This window comes from Schistocerca nitens, chromosome 7 (assembly GCF_023898315.1).
Source record: "Schistocerca nitens isolate TAMUIC-IGC-003100 chromosome 7, iqSchNite1.1, whole genome shotgun sequence".
NCBI lineage: Eukaryota > Metazoa > Arthropoda > Insecta > Orthoptera > Acrididae > Schistocerca > Schistocerca nitens.
This window is the reverse complement of record NC_064620.1, coordinates 241,277,533-241,294,244: the sequence shown is the minus strand read 5'-3', so window position 1 is coordinate 241,294,244 and position 16,712 is coordinate 241,277,533. Positions and strand designations below refer to the sequence as shown.

General features: G+C 41.5%; 1 protein-coding gene across 1 annotated transcript in view; it reads left to right on the top strand.

Moving 5' to 3' along the window:
• The window catches only part of LOC126195141 (UNC93-like protein MFSD11), a 246,376-nt gene extending 229,934 nt beyond the window's left edge, over positions 1–16,442 (top strand). Inside the window, exons 7-8 of the mRNA XM_049933645.1 lie at positions 11,149–11,284; positions 15,096–16,442. Of these exons, the coding sequence (XP_049789602.1) occupies positions 11,149–11,284; positions 15,096–15,293 (334 nt within the window). The 3' untranslated portion in view covers positions 15,294–16,442. The remainder of the gene's footprint in view (positions 1–11,148; positions 11,285–15,095) is intronic.
• The last annotated feature ends 270 nt before the right edge of the window (positions 16,443–16,712 follow it).

The window sequence follows — 16,712 nt, the reverse complement described above, 5'->3', positions numbered from 1 at the left end:
CAAATTCCAGATATAAATAGTCTTTTCCTGTTCTAAAATAGGACATTACAGAAACAGAACTGTTTGATATAAAACAATTGATATAAAACAATAAATAAAACAATTTGTTATCCAGTGCAATGATCCATAATAGTCAACATAAGATCTGAGTGAGCTGTAATTCAACAAACTTGCAGCTGTAAATGTCACCAAATGACTTTGCTGGTGTAAAGGCAGAATGTGGTGCTACAGAAGAATGCTCAAGATTTGGTGGGCAGATGACATAACTAATGAGGAGGTACTGAATAGAACTGGGGAGAAGAGAAATTTGTCGCACAGCTTGTCTAGAAGAAGGGATCGGTTGATAGGACACATTCTGGTGTGTCAAGGGACCACCAATTTAGTACTGGAGGGAAGTGTGGAGGGTAAAAATCATAGAGGAAGGCCAAGGGATGAAACAAGTAAGCAATTTCAAAAGGATGTAGTTGCAGTAGTTATTCGGAGATGAAGAGACTTGAACTGGATAGAGTAGTGTGGAAAGCTGCATCATACCAGTCTTTGGACTGAAGGCCACAACAACAACAACAACAACAACAGACAGACAGAAAGGAAAGAAACTGAAGTTAATTGTTTACAAGAAGTACAGCAGCCTCAGTTTGCATCATATAGTATATGCAACATCATCTATATTGCAGACCAACCAACCAACCTTGGTTCTTTACAATATGCTAGTTTAAAATGTTTTTTTCCTTTTCTTTTTTTCTTTCTTTATTAAAAAACATCAATGTGCTATTGATGTGAACCTGTCCAGGTGATAGCAGCATCACTGAGTGAGGAATGGCTGCTAGTCAGACTCACACATGTGGCGTGTACTATCAGTGAGTGTGATATCTGTGTGTAGAATGAGGAAGACACGCAGACTATCTGAATTTGACCAAGGGCAGATTGTGATGGGGCAGAGGCATGGCAAAAGCATTTTGGAAACTGCACAACTTGTCAGGTTTTTGAGGAGTACTGTGGTGAGTGTCTTCAACATGCGGCAAAACCAAGGTGCAACCAAGTCCATATGTGGGGTTGAGTGGCCACCCCTCATTACAGATCTCAGAGATCATAGGCTGGCCAGAATGGTAAAACAGGATAGGCGGTGAACTGCAGTGGAACTAACATCAGAGTTTAATGCTGGGCAGAGTACAAGAGTATCTGATCACACATTTCACCGGATACTCGTAACGACAGGCTTCCACACCCGATGACCTATGCATGTACCAATTTAACACCATGACACCAGCAACTAAGACTGAAATTTGCACATGACCATCGACACGGGATGTTGGCACAGTGACAGTGTGTTGCATGGTCTGATGAATCCCAATACCTTCTTCATCATGCCAATGGGGGGTTACAAATCAGTCATGTTCCAGGGGAGCAGCTCCTTGACAACTGTACTGCAGGATGGAGAAAGTCTGGCAGCGGCTCCCTTATGCTCTGTGGAACATTCACGTGGGCATCCATGGGTCCAGTGGAGCTTGAGTAAGGCACTGTGACAGCCAAGGAGTATTGTACACTGGTTGCAGACTACGTACACTCCTTCATGAGAATCATGTTTCATGATAACAGTGGCATTTTTCAACAAATGCATTATGTCACAAGGCTAGGAGTGTGATGAAGTGGTTCAAGGAACACAGTGGCGAATCCAATTGATGTGCTGGCCCCCCAATTCGCCAGGTCTGAATCCAATAGAACACATTTGGGATGTGATTGAATGTGGCTTCAGAGCTCATTGCCCCCTCCCCGTAATTTCTAGGAATTAGGTGACTTGTGTGTGCAGATATGGTACCAGCTCCCTCCATTGACCTACCAAGTCCTCATTCATTCCGTGTCACAACATGTTGCCACTGTTATCTGTGCCAAAGGTGGACATACTGGCTGTTAGATATGGGGTCATAATGTTGTGGCTGATCAGTATATTTTAGTGGTGAAGTGATTCACCAAATCGTATGCCAAAGATCACTAATAATTTCAGATAACTGCCCTACACAGAATTTTTACATCATAATAAAAATAAAAAGAAAATTGAGGATCGCCTTGATAAAATATTGCAGATACACCATATGTTATGTAAGAAACTATGTCAGTAGAAGTTGTTAGTATGTTTTTATTAACTATACCTGGTTAAATTAGCCTTGTCATGTTGATCTTCAGCATTTTACTATGATGTTAATAGAGCTTCATAAAAACAGTCTGTACAAACTTTTATATTTCTGTTGTATTAGTTATTTAGTGGTTCAGTTAACCACTATGATATTAGTGACTATGCTAGATTTTAGCTTCTTGACAATTTTCAAATTGTTGTGTAATTATATTTCATGAAGACAGTCTTCAAAAATCATGGTGAACAAAGCCTTCATTGGCTGCCACCACGGCTTGCAGTTAACATCATTAAATATGCTGACAATAACAAGTGAAAATGCTATCGTAACATGCAATCAGAGTGATAAAGTTGAGTAAGTAGATGTGTACAAATAATAGGTTTTGGTACATAATGCTGAGTGTAGTGGGATTGAAGTATCAACCTGAAAGAAGAAGAAGCAAAAATAAATGAAGTTAGGCAGATGTGTGCAAATAATGGTTGTTGGGACATAGTGCTGAGTGTAGTGATATTGAAGTATCAACCTAAAGAAAGACCCCTTCCCGCAGGGAGCTCAGAACTCCTTTGTGAATATGTGGTTGGCTACCACATCGCCCCAGCCTTTGCGGCATTCCTTCCTTTCTATGCTGCAATTTATACATCCACTACCCCTTCTCCTTTGCCTCTTCATCGGATGGTTGTCTTGGTGCAGATCTTCCTTGGACTTAGTTTATGATTGGGACTAGAATTTCCAGTTCCGGCATTTACTTCAACTTTTCATTAAATAAACATGTATTCCCCATTGTTGGGTTTGACCTGACACCAATTTTCAAAATTCTCCCGAAGTGCAGTGTATGCTTCACCCTTGTGCCTTTCCATTTTGCACCCTTCCCTTTAATATGGAAATGTTCCCATAATCCAGCGTGCTAGCCATCCTGTTTGGGGGGAAGCCGGGGGGGGGGGGGGGGGATGTTGTCAAGTAACTCCATGGTCATAGCCCTCTGATGATTCAGGGGTTGAACTGTTGGTGCCTGAACTGAAAACTCCCCATGTATGCCAAGGAGTATGTGTCCGTCGTGACAATCAAATACCAGCTGGACAGGTGCTGCCTGGTGGTAGAACTGTGGCAGCAGTGCCTCGGAATGGTGTCTCTTATTCATTCTCTCGCCACCTGTGAGGTTCAGTCAGTGGTAAGGTTCCTTAATGCACAAAATATAGTGCCCATTGAAATTCATCATCAGCTCTGTCAGGTCTATGGGCAGAACATCAAGAGCAAACAGATGTTTCTTTGCTGGTGTATGCTTTTTCCTAAACGTCATCAACGTGTCCACGATGAAAGCACAGTGTGTGACTGTCCCTCATCAACAATCACCTGGTTGAGCTGGTGCGGCAGTGCATCCCGGAGAACCATTGCTTCACAATTATGGAGCTCAGCATCTATTTTAAGCAGATATTGTGATCCTTGTTACATGAAATTGTCACTAAGCACCTGTTGTTCATGAAATTGTATGCCAGGTGGGTGCTGAATAACCTGACATCAGAGCACAAAACGAAACACTTTGGAGTAGCACTGGAATTTCTGCTGTGTCATCATCATGATGATGGTGACAAGATCCTCGACAGGATAGTCACTGGTGATGACATGTCAATTTCTCACTTGATCCCAGAGACCATTGGCATCACTGCGGGTCACATTCACAGGCAGCAGACTTCTACAACACAGGGATACAAAAGTTGATCCCATGATATGACAAGTGTCTGAGTTCTTTTGGTGACTATGTCAAAAAATAGCTCACACATTTGTGTACCAGTTGCCCATAAGGTTTTTCACGAAACTATGTTGTCTTTGTTTTTAAGAAATAGAGCAACTTCCTTTATGGATGTGCCTCATATCTTCTGCTGGTGGCCTTGATGCCCCAACAGTGTCTATGAAAGGACAGTCCTCTTTTAATGCAGAGAGGTATGATCCTAAAATGTTCCCTTCCCTGGCTATGCCATAGGAGGAATGTAGGGCTAAGCGGCAAGTAGAGAAATACTCCCCAGTACTTAGTTTACACACTTCCTTCGCCCGCATCTCGTGGTTGTGCGGTAGCGTTCTCGCTTCCCACGCCCGGGTTCCCGGGTTCGATTCCTGGCAGGGTCAGGGATTTTCTCTGCCTCATGATGGCTGGGTGTTGTGTGCTGTCCTTAGGTTAGTTAGGTTTAAGTAGTTCTAAGTTCTAGGGGACTGATGACCATAGATGTTAAGTCCCATAGTGCTCAGAGCCATTTGAACCACACTTTCTTCTTGGCCACAAAGCCTTTATTCTTTTGCAGAAACTGTAGAGGACAAGTTTAGGGAAGTTGCAGCCATCTCCAAAATGAAGAGTGGGTCACTTCTGATCAAAACAGCATCCCGTATCCCGTCACGGGCACTGCCAATTTGTAATAAAATGGGGGACGTACCAGTGACTGTCACTCACCATAAAAGTATTAATATGGCTCAGGACATCATTTTGCAGAGAGATCTGCTCTTACTCTCTGATGATGTCTGCCAACGTGGAGCAAAGTGTACACTTTGTCTGTTGTGTAAATAGGGGGCCAAAAGACAATAGGGTCGCTACTGGTGGCTTCATCTTGGCCTTTGATGGCGATCCATTGCAGGAAAATGTCAGGGCAATGGTATACTGATGTGATGTGGATCCGTACAGAAGACAGTATCTTGTTGGTCATCAGAAATCGCAGAGGCCATTAGACATCATAGCCAGGCTCTCCAATGTCATAAGCAGCATCCATCGATGGAGCACTTCATTGCCTTCAAGCTGCTCTGTGCCCGAGTCCACCACCTAATAAAATGACAGAAGTAAGAATGCTGGAAACAGTACATTTCAACCATCAGACCATATTACTCTCCTTCGCAGGTTTGGGCTAAGGTCAGACATCTCTGTGGATACCAGATACTTGCATGTTTACCTGGTATTACCTTGAACGGCACTGTCTACACTGATCCAGATGCTATCTCTGAACATTTTGCTCTGCATTATGCTCGAACCTCAGTATCTGACAATTATCAACCTTTCTTTCATGTTCTAAAACAGTGAGTGGGGCGAAAGCAATTATCTTTTACTGCATGTGACCTAGAGCGGGAATTCATCAGTGTCTTAGACCACTGCCCTGGCACCGCCCCAGAACCGGACCATATCCACAACCAAATACTCAAGCATCTATCACTGGATTGTCAGCATCATATCCTTGCCCTCACTCCAAATATAGTTGAAGATGGCAAGTTCCCATCACAATGTTGTAAAAGTATCATTGACCCATTGCTGAAAATAGGTAAGCACCCCCTTAGAGATGAACAGTTATCACCCAATAATTCTCACCAATGTTCTCTGCAAATTTCTTGAACACATGGTGATCTGGCAGCTGTGTTGGCTCCCTGAGTCTTAAGGTCTACTGCATCCATCCCAGGATGGTTTTCGCCAAGGCCATTCCACACCTAGAGTCTGCCATCTCTGGGGCCCACTCTCAATTTTCATCTAGAAGTTTCTGTCACACCATATGTTCTGTGTTTGAGTTCGTGCTTCCCACAGTATGCTCCATATCCAAGAGAACAGGGTCCCTTAGGGTTCTGTACCTCTCTTTCTAGTAGCCATTGGAAATGGAAATGTCGTGTGGCTAGGGCCTCCCGTCGGGTAGACCGTTCGCCTGGTGCAGGTCTTTCGATTTGACGCCACTTCGGCGACCTGCACGTCGATGGGGATGAAATGATGATGATTAGGACAACACAACACCCAGTCCCTGAGCGGAGAAAATTTCCGACCCAGCCGGGAATCGAACCCGGGCCCTTAGGATTGACAGTCTATCATGCTGACCACTCAGCTACCGGGGCGGACTAGTAGCCATTAACAGTCTAGCAACAGCTGTGGGATCCTCAGTCTCACCCTCCTTGTACATGACTATTTTTGCCTCCAGTAGTGCTCCTCTAGTGTGGGTTTCACTGAACATTGACTGCAATGGGCCTATGAAGGTCACAGGCATAGGCCCTCGCTCATGGCTTTCGGTTTTCAGCTGCCAAGACTCATGTTGTGCACTTCTGTCAATGTCATACTGTTCACCCACAACCAGAACTTTAACTCTATGACCAACTATTCAATGTGGTGGAGACTTATTGCTTTTTAGAACTGGTCTTCGATTGTCAGTTGATGTGGATTCCCCATCTTTGACATCTCAAGAAAAAGTGCTGGGTACACCTTAATACACTTTGCTACCTGAGTGACACTAGCTGGGGTGCAGATTACACTAACCTTCTGCAGCTTTACAAAGCCCTGATACAATATAGTCTTGATTATGGCAGCCTGGCATATGGTTTGACATTACCCTCAGCATTGTAGTTACTGGTCCCTATACACCACTGTGGGGTTCAACATGCAGTAGTAGCCTTTCAAACTAGCCTTGTGAACGGCTTACAGGTGGAGGCTGGGGTCCCTCCATTGCAGATCAGGTGCCAACAACACCTTGTCAATTATGCTACCCACATTTGCAGCTCCCCTAAGCATCTCTTTCCAAATGTAGGATTCCATCTCCCACAACAGTGGCCCAGATCAGGGATTATGACTGCAACCTGCATCTGGTCTTTCCTCCCTGACCTCTTGTTGTTTCCTCTTCCACCTCTTCTCCAGGCCCACACATGTACACCTCTGTGGTGCATCCCTTAGCCACAACTTCATCTTGACCTATCACTTGGTCTTTCCTGAGGCCCTCCGCCGCCAATTTTTCTCCATCCTTGGCACATCCAAGGGTTTCAGAAGTAGTCTACACTGATGACTCTATGGTTGCTGGTCACATGGGCTTTGCTTATACTCACACAGGACATACCCAAACTGCATACCTTGCCGGATGGTTGTAGTGTTTTCACTGCTGAGTTGGTAGCCATCTTTCATGCTCTTGAGCATATATAATGCTGCACCTTTGGATCCTTTCTCATCTGCAGCGATTCTTTGAGCAGAGTGCAAGCTCTTGACCAGTGTTACTCTCACTATCCCTTGGTCATTGCTTTCCAGTATTCCCTGTAAACCCCCGAACAATGTGGATGCTCAGTGACCTTCGCATGGACTCTGGGCCACATTGGGATACCAGGGAATGAACTCACTGATAGACTGGCCAAACGAGCTACCAGTAAATCGACTCTTCAGATTGGTATTCTGGAAAGAGACCTGCTGTTGATATTACACTGTCAAGTTTTAGGAATCTGGAATATATAATGGCTCGCTGTGACTTCACCGAACAAACTACAAGTGATAAAGGAGACTATGAATCTGTGGAGGTCCTTCATGCAGAGAGTGATTGATGTTTTTCTGGTGGTTGTGGTGGAAGAAGAGGAGGAATATTGACAACTGAAACACATGACAGCAATGCCAAGATTTTAAGGAGACCATGGTAGCAAAATTCGGTCTTGACAATATCTCAGTCATCAGAAAGATGTAGAGAATATAAAGGTACAGAAGTTACAAGAGAATAAAACAAGGGGATGGTTCAAAGATGACCTGAAAAAAGAAATTAACATATATAAAGTCAACAGAGTAGAAGAGGACTAGATATTTTTCACAACTGGTTTTGTAAAGTGTGCAGAGAACACATACAAATGACTGCTGGGGAGAAGAAAAGGTGCCTTGGTGGAACAGCATGATAAAGACAGCTGTTAAAGAGAAGTAAATGCCTTGGAGGAAGTGTAGAGGCAGTAAAAGCACTGAAAATTAACAAAAACATAAAAGAACCAAAAATTAAGATAAAACAGTACAAGAAGAGAAAAGAGGAGCTGAGAAAGTTTTAGTGAAACTTTGCAGGAAAATGTTAAGACAAGTAATGCAGTTTTGTGTGGATTGATAAAGAACAGAGTAAAAAGTAGGAAAGATATTTAATTTGTTAAGTCAAAGACAAAACAGATATTGTCACAAAGAGATTATACAAACAGAGGTAATCATTGCACTGTATGCCAACTTCTGCCATAACTAAATTTTTTATAGTATACAGCTTTTAAAATTGAGCATTTATAGTAAAGTTTGAGTAATTGCTAATCTAGTGAATCAAAATTATTTGCAGAGCAGCGTGTTATAAACTCAAAACCAATTTTTATTGGTCAAGGGGATGATTTTCAGTCCCCGGAATTTGGTGCATACCATAAGGCACAAATAAAAATGTTTCTGCTTCAAATAACTTCATACCTTCATTATAACACCTCATAACACTGATTATCAAACACCACAGAAAAATCCTTTTCCTGAAAACTGTATACTGAAACAAAGACAATAATAACTCTCGTGGTTACAGCCACATAACTATTTACAATCTTTCAACAATTAAAAGTAATTGTAATAAGAACTTGTAACAAAGTAAGAATTATATTATAATACTCAAACAATTATAGGAGACTTCTTGTGACAAGGTATTTAGTATTTTTGTTTTCATACATACTTTGTCACTGTCTGCAACAATACAGAATTTGAACCCACATTTGTCAAACTTCCTGGCAGATTAAAACTGTGTGCCGGACTGAGACTCGAACTTGGGACCTTTGCCTTTTGCAGGCAAGTGCTGTACCAAATGAACTACCCAAGCACGGCTCACAACCCATCCTCACAGCCTTAATTCCGCCACTACCTGGACTCCTACCTTCTAAACTTCACAGAAGCTCTCCTGCGTACCTTGCAGAACTAGCACTCCTGGAAGAAAGGATGTTGCAGAGACATGGCTTGCCACCGCCTGGGGGATGTTTCCAGAATGAGATTTTCACTCTGCAGCGGAGTGTGCACTGATAAGAAACTTCCTGGCAGATTAAAACTGTGTGCCGGACCGAGACTTGAACTCGGGACCTTTGCCTTTCACGGGCAAGTGCTCTACCAACTCAGCTACCCAAGCACGGCTCACACCCCATCCTCACAGCCTTAATTCTGCCAGTACCTTGTCCCCTACCTTCGAAACTACACAGAAGCTCTCCTGCATACCTTGCACTCCTGGAAGAAAGGATACTGCGGAGACATGGCTTAGCCACAGCCTGGGGGATGTTTCCAGAGTGAGATATTCACTCTGCAGCCTTTCTTCTAGGAGTGCTAGTTCTGCAAGGTATGCTTCTGTGAAGTTGGGAAGGTAGGAGACGAGGTACTGGCGTAATTAAGGCTGTGGGGACGGGTCATGCCTGGGTAGCTCAGTTGGTAGAGCACTTGCCCGTGAAAGGCAAAAGTACCGAGTTCGAGTCTTGGTCCGGCACACAGTTTTAATATGCCAGGAAGTTTCATATCAGCGCACACTCCGTTGCGGGGTGAAAATCTCATTCTGGGCACATTTGTCAACTTTGTTGGGCATGAATTGAGTGAACTAACATCTTGTTTTGTGTGATCAGAATTGAGAAGCTCTTGAAATCTGTCCTTCGAAATAACTTGCTTGATGAAAGTGGGGCTCAAAGAATGCGACCAATGATCATCTGGAGATATACCTTTTCTAGAAATGACATCAGGAACATATATGACAGCTATCAAGTTTTCCATTTAAAGTGATTATGTCCAGTCATTGTTTTTTAGTACTTTTCGAGCATTTGATTCTGTATATTTCTTCATGAGCTGTGGCATTGCTTCGCCAAAACTTAAGATGAGAACCACTAATGACAGTCGTCTACTTGATGACAAGTGTAAGTAGTGGGACAACCTGTCGCCTTCAGATCGTTCGCAGCCGACGTCCTTCCAGAAGATGAAAAATTAGCTAACTTATACTTGGTTTTATCCCTAATGACCACCTTTGTAGAGGCATTCAGATGGGTCTGCTGTGACATATAAAGTGAGGATTGACATAGATTAGCATCTGAATCCTCCTTCACTAATCCCTACTTATACACAATTTCTTCATCTTCACTTGTCCCTGGTAGAAAATCCTCATCTTTATAATGGCGTCAGTTTCTAATTCAATGTTGGAATTCTCCAAGAGATAACACATTCCTTCATCTAAAAGACGATGCTGAGGAGACGTGATCAAAAATGTCTTCTATAGTCAAGCGTATAAACTGCAGCGGACTGGAATGTGCACATGCCAAGGCGCAGCAATGAACAGCAACAATTCTGCTTGATAGCTGATTGTTGCTACTTATTGTTGTATTATTTACATATTCATAAGAGCAATCACAGCAGTGTCAAATTAACTCTTTTCATCATTCTAGGTATATTGAATGAAATGTCCAAGGAAATATAAATACTTTCTAAATTCTAATACATCATTGTAAAGAGAAGAAACAATTAGGAAAAGTCGGTAGTTGCTATCCTCACTCATCCAGCCCTTCCCTGCTCCCATTCCATCACTACACAGCCGTCATTCCACCGCCACACCCAGTCTTTCTTTTTTATTTATTTTATTATTATTTTTTTATTTATTTCTCTCCTTTTCTGCTACTCCCCCCCCCTCCCCACCTCTCCCCTGTCATCCGCCTAAGCTGCAGCACTTCACTGTCCGCCATCTCTACCATACTATCCCTCCCCCTCCCCGCCCCAGCCTCCTCCTTTACTCCACCCAGTCGCCACTCCCATCATGCACTGGTGCTGCTGCTCGCAGTGTGGTTTCAGTTGCCTGAGACTGCAGTCACGTGTGTGAGTTGCTTTTGTGTGTGTGTGTGTGTGTGTGTGTGTGTGTGTGTGTGTGTGAGAGCGCGCGCGCACGTATGTGCAGCTATTGATGACAAAGGCCTTTGGCTGAAAGCTTTAAGTGTGATAGATAATCTTTTTGTTGTGCCTGTCTGCGACTCAGCATCTCTGCTATATGGTGAGTGGCAACTTTACTTCTCATAATATTGTAAAAAAAGTAGGATGTGGCACTGAAGAAAAAAGTGTGAATGGGTCATTTTGACCCCTTCTGCCATTCTAGTTGTAATATTGTAGAAAGCTGGTTGATATACATAACAGAATACAATTGATTTAGCACATAATTTGAATATTTCACTAAGTACCCAGAAAAGTACAAACGCTTACTTGATTGATTTGTTTAAAAAATGCCTAATAATGCTTTCATTGTTATATTTTCAGTGCCTATATTGCGATGCTCTGTAGCCTGCTGTTGGGTTTTGGTGACAGTTGCTACAATACACAAATCTACTCAATTTTGGGGGGAGTGTGGGCAGATGATAGCGCAGCAGCATTTGCTCTCTTCAAATTTACGCAGGTAAGCTGACAACACTATTGTAACATAAATTTCCTCATGCCATATTCAGAGGTAGCCTCCAGTGCTCTATCTGTTTTTTTACTATTGTTCAGTATTTTTGAGAATACTGAAACTTCACTTTCAAATGATAATGCAAACTTTCTTGGCAAGATACTATTAGCACTAATATATAGACATGTCTGAAACTGTGTCACTGCCTTGTGTGTTTAATTAAATCACCCTGTTATCTAAGAGTTTTCAAGTAGTTTATTCTGATTTACACACTAGCTCTCCTGCAGACTATGTAGGTGTACTCACATTCTGTTTTTCTTGCCTTCATTTGTCAAGTACATGTCAAACCTGACAACAACTGATTATAGTTGTTGACAAATCAAGACCCTAATGCAGAATACTGTGGCCAATGTGCAGTGACCAGTTTTCATCCAAAGTGCTGGGTGAGTTAATTCGTTTGTTCGAAAGGGGAAGCCGACAAGTGTTTTCCAGCTTATGGCCAGTCATCCTTGATAGAATCGAGGCACATGTCTTGCAGTCTTTCTCACATGATTTTACAGAAACTATTCAGTAAAAAAAATCATTTATGCTCTACTTATAGCTTTATATGTCAGGTTCATGATGATGTGCCCATCATCTTGTTAGTGATCATAGTTATTGTGATATTTATGTGGAAGTAAGACACCAGCTGAAATTCAGAAAAATGTGCAACAAAAAATAAGGTCTCTATGATTTTGCATTTGGTGCATATTACATCATGTATTGTTCCATATGAAATTTAGCTAACATATTGATTTTTTCTGTAGACTTGGGTAGTGTCATCTGTCACCAATCTCGAGAAAATTGATCTGATGTATCACACTCACTTGTGATCGCCCCAAGCCAGTGATAAAGTCAGAGTGAAGTATCCACAACATTCCTCACATCTGATTAAAACTTTCAGACATTGATATCAGATTTTGGCAAACGAAAGCACGCAAAGAGGAGAGTATTTTACTATGTTGTTGTTATGTAAATCTTCATTATCTAGAATGTAATTTTTAAGTGCCATCAATAGCTGGTGAAACGAGAAATAGTATGGGTTTTGGAACAATATAATGAAGAATGAATACATATTTTTTTGTGCTGAGGATGTGGTTTTTCGTAAGCTACTGACCTTGCTTTTCCTCAGTTCCTCACTTACTCACTTAATAAACTTAAGAAACCACTGTTTCAGAATTCTCTTGCATTTGTCTGCACAACATGTTGATGAGGAGAGACTTTGTAAACTCCTCTGTGTTTTGGCAAAAGAAACAAATTTTACCATTGTAACCAGAGAAATGTGTAGGTTTTACTCAAAATTTGCCACTTATGACATTTCTCTGAAAGTTACAAATGGCTAACAAGCCAGGCACAAATAAATCACTGCATTTGCAGTGGAATTCTTTTTAGATACTAATGAAAGCAGAGGTGACAGTAGATCTTTTTGAATGGTCACCATGCAAGTGTTGGCATAGAGGGGCCCCACTTAGCATTTACAAAAAATGTGAGCGTAGGCTTCAGTTTAGAATGGCACTTCCCCTCCAGTGCCCGGCATTTCCCCTACAATGCCTGCCTGTAAGCCCAACCCCATGCGTGCCCTGCTGCCCCGTGCATCTACCAGCTACAGCTTTCTGCACAAATTAGAACAGTAAAATCTGGGCCAATATTGCAGAATGGTAATGGGTAACTGAGAGTTCATTTCTTGTTATGTTATTGCCAGGAAAGTTTGGAAGCAGAATCTCCATGAGATTCACATTAATTAATTAATCAAATGTAATATTAAATTCCACAGGGATTATTATAAGGGAGAAAATGCAGATGTGTTGAATGAGTTAGAACATAAATTACCACAAATTTGCAGCTGTGATGAACTCTTATTAGAGATTAAATTAAAAATTAGCTATCATTCAAAACTTAAATTTCTGTGGTGGCAGTACCAGTTACAAAAGAAGAAATCATTTTTATAACCGTTATTGTTATATTACATCACATCACACACACTACCTGACAAAAAAGGAAATCGGCCAGAAAGCATGGTTGGATGTCAACATAATTTCACACACACACACACACACACACACACACACACACACACACACACACCACTGGTGGTGCATTAGTATTGTTCATGTTTAGTTGCCGGGGTGTATAAGGGGAACGAATAGAATTGGATGTTGATTGATCACTGTGAAGGACACGGGGGTGCTGTGTACTCATGTCAGACAACACTGTCACCAGCTCAGAGTTTGCAAGGGGCCTTACTATGAGCCTCCATTTGGTCAGCTGATGGAAATGTGCAATATCCAGATTTGTGGGGCATTCGGATGTGACTGTGGCCCGATGTTGGACTAAGTGTGAAAGTGATGGCAGGAATACTCGTCAAGGATCTGATCTACCACATCTGTCAGCCACAAGAGAGCATTGCCTTATTGTGCACCGAGCACATTGTAACCTCTTTACATCTGTGCCTGCCATCTGAGCACAAGTAATGGACACCCCACTAGATTCTCTGTCATCAGGCACCATTGGCTCAGATACTAGCAGCAGCCAGACTAGGAAACTACCATCCAATATGTCATTGTCCGAGCACAAACAGCTGTGTTTGAAGTTGTGCTCTGACTATGAAGCATGGAATGGTGATGAATGGCATTACATTGTCTTCAGCAATGGATAGTAATTCTGCACTATCCTGATGACCATCGTAGCAAGTATTATGGTGACATGGGGGAGAGGTCTCGCTCTTTCAATGTTTCGGAGTGGTGCAGTCTTGTTACTCCTTGCCTCTTAGTGTGGGGAGCCATTAAGTATGACTTCAGGTCACTAGTGGTACTGACTGAGAGAACTCTGGGAACACAACAGCATGTCACCTACATTGTTTGTCTTCATGTTACCTCTCGTGCAACAACACTGTGATGCCATTTTTCAACAGAACATTTCTCGTCCATACTACTCAGTCTGCATGATGTTGAGGTACTTCCATGATCAGCAAGATCCCCAGACTGTAACCAATAGAACATGCCTGTGACCAACTTGGAGGTCAACATTGTTCCAGCGACAGTATTGAGGACCAGTTACAACAGTTGTGGACAAGTTAGCCTCAGGAGAGGGTACAACAGCTTTATGACACCCTTGCCAAACAAATCAGTTCATGCATCCAGGCCAGAGGGAGTGTAACATCATACTGATAAGTGAGCTCATACTGCCAATTTCTTTGTAAAACTGGCTCAATTTTCTAACAACTAAAATAACATCACATATCCTCTCGACCTGTGAAGTTTCATTTCATGCACTCCTGATTTCTGGACACTTCAAGTTTTTTATCAAGCAGTGTACTTTACTCCTGTGTAGATGCTTGTAATTTCTGCACATGATCAACCCATGACATATTTTAAATGCATTGTCGACAATTAATACACAGTTTAAAAGGTTAATGTATATCTTGGTGTGACAATTACCTCCGAAGAGAAATTTACTTATATGTGGTGATGAAACATAAAGTTAAATGAATCTTTAAAGTGCCTGAAACCAATTTGCATCTTTGAAATTAGAAATGGGATGAACAGTGCACTTTGAGACCCCGGAATTTATCAACATAAGATGCCTAGAACAAAGATACCATACTGCCCATAGACTCAATTTAAATGTATTAGGGACATAGCTGTTGGCCAATATTCCATCAATTGATTGGAACACAGTGGCTCATGTTACTCTTATTTTGCTCGAGAGGTGATATTTTCCAAACAAAACATGATGATGTGAGAGAGATTAAACTTCATTACACTCTTGTGTGTTTTTCCAGTCTGTGGCCGCTGCTGCCAGTTTTTTCTACAGCAGCCATGTAGGGCTGCATGCACAGCTGGCCATCCTGCTCGTGTTGTCTACACTAGGCACAGTCATGTTCTGCTGGGTCGAGTGGCGGTCGAGAGCCCGGCGAGACGGACAGCGCAGCCCAGACCTCGGCCAGGTTGAAGGCAGCATAGCCACCAAGGGAGACTGACAAACTGCCGTGTGTTTACTGCGGCAGACGTGTACTTGTGCCAATCCTGTGGAGAGTGCCCTCCTGAGGAACTTAACATTTGCTGCATTGCCGACATAGTTGTCCCAGCTCCAAAATTGTGAATTTAACAAACAACTGTGTCTAGGTTCTGCCCTCACCTGTCATTAATGACATTTTTGTCTTCCTCTGGTCATATCTGAATCATTATAGTATTTAGTGAGTCGGGAATGTTGCAAATTGTAGCTCACCTCCATTATTATAGAAATTGGCACAGTCCTTCCGTGTATATCTTACAACTTTAAATGGTGCTATTACACAAATTTTAAATTGATAACAAAAGTTCTGTGATATGTATGTTGCACTGTGGTGTGCTTCCTAATGAGGATCTCTACAATTACATTCCTTCCTAATTGTTTTTAAATATTTTCCTTCAAAATTGTCACTGACAGTAAACTGTCATTTTTAATGGAATCTTCTAACACTCTTAAAAATGGATATTTCTTGCTCAACAAGAATTATTTGCAGAAGCAAGGATCAATTACAGTTCCAGATCAGTTAACATTCATAGCATTTCAAGATGTCCTGTGAACAACACTGAAGTGATGTTATTCAGTATTTTGTGGTCTGGCATGTTCATAGGAAACTATCAGATTAATAATTTGTAATATCAGGTTTTATTCTGTACAACTGTTTTATAAAATAAGATTTAATAACTTTTTATGTGCAATATTTAAGACATGTCTCAGAGATTATTTTTCTAATGAAGCATGAACAATATTTATTAAAAACCCTGTAAATTTAGTCTTATGTTATTTACCATTCAAGCAGTGAATAATATCGTTTTAGATGACTTTTTACTGTATTTCCTAGTATGTATTATATTTTTCAAATACCACATGAGGTAAAAACTGGAGTACTACAGTTAATGGTTGAGATACAGGTGCCACAAATTTGAATTCCTATAGCCTACAATTCTCTATTGTCTATAAACAAAGTATTGTTAGCAGGCCTACAAGATAAAGCTCAGTGAATGCCCATTACTTTACTTTTGTCAGTTATATTGGATGTGTGTGGCTGTTGATACACAGGTAGAACAAGAAAAATTTTGTACTGTGAGAAATTTTGTTGAAGAAATTTATTTCACAGAAACTGAGTGTAATATTTTTTTCTATTATTTCCCACTGTTCACCAACAAATTTTATTGATAGTTATTTCAAATTGCATTTCCATGATGGTTATAATCCTTACAAAAGGCATTTACAGAAAATTAAGTTGTGAGTAACAAGTAATTAGTCCACACCTGACCAAGATTTGTGCTCCTGCAACGTGATCACAGTGCGACTGCATATTTCCATAAGCACGATTGTATCAGTAGTGTTTAGTTTCCATTTTTTTATATTACCACCAAAGCAATAACTG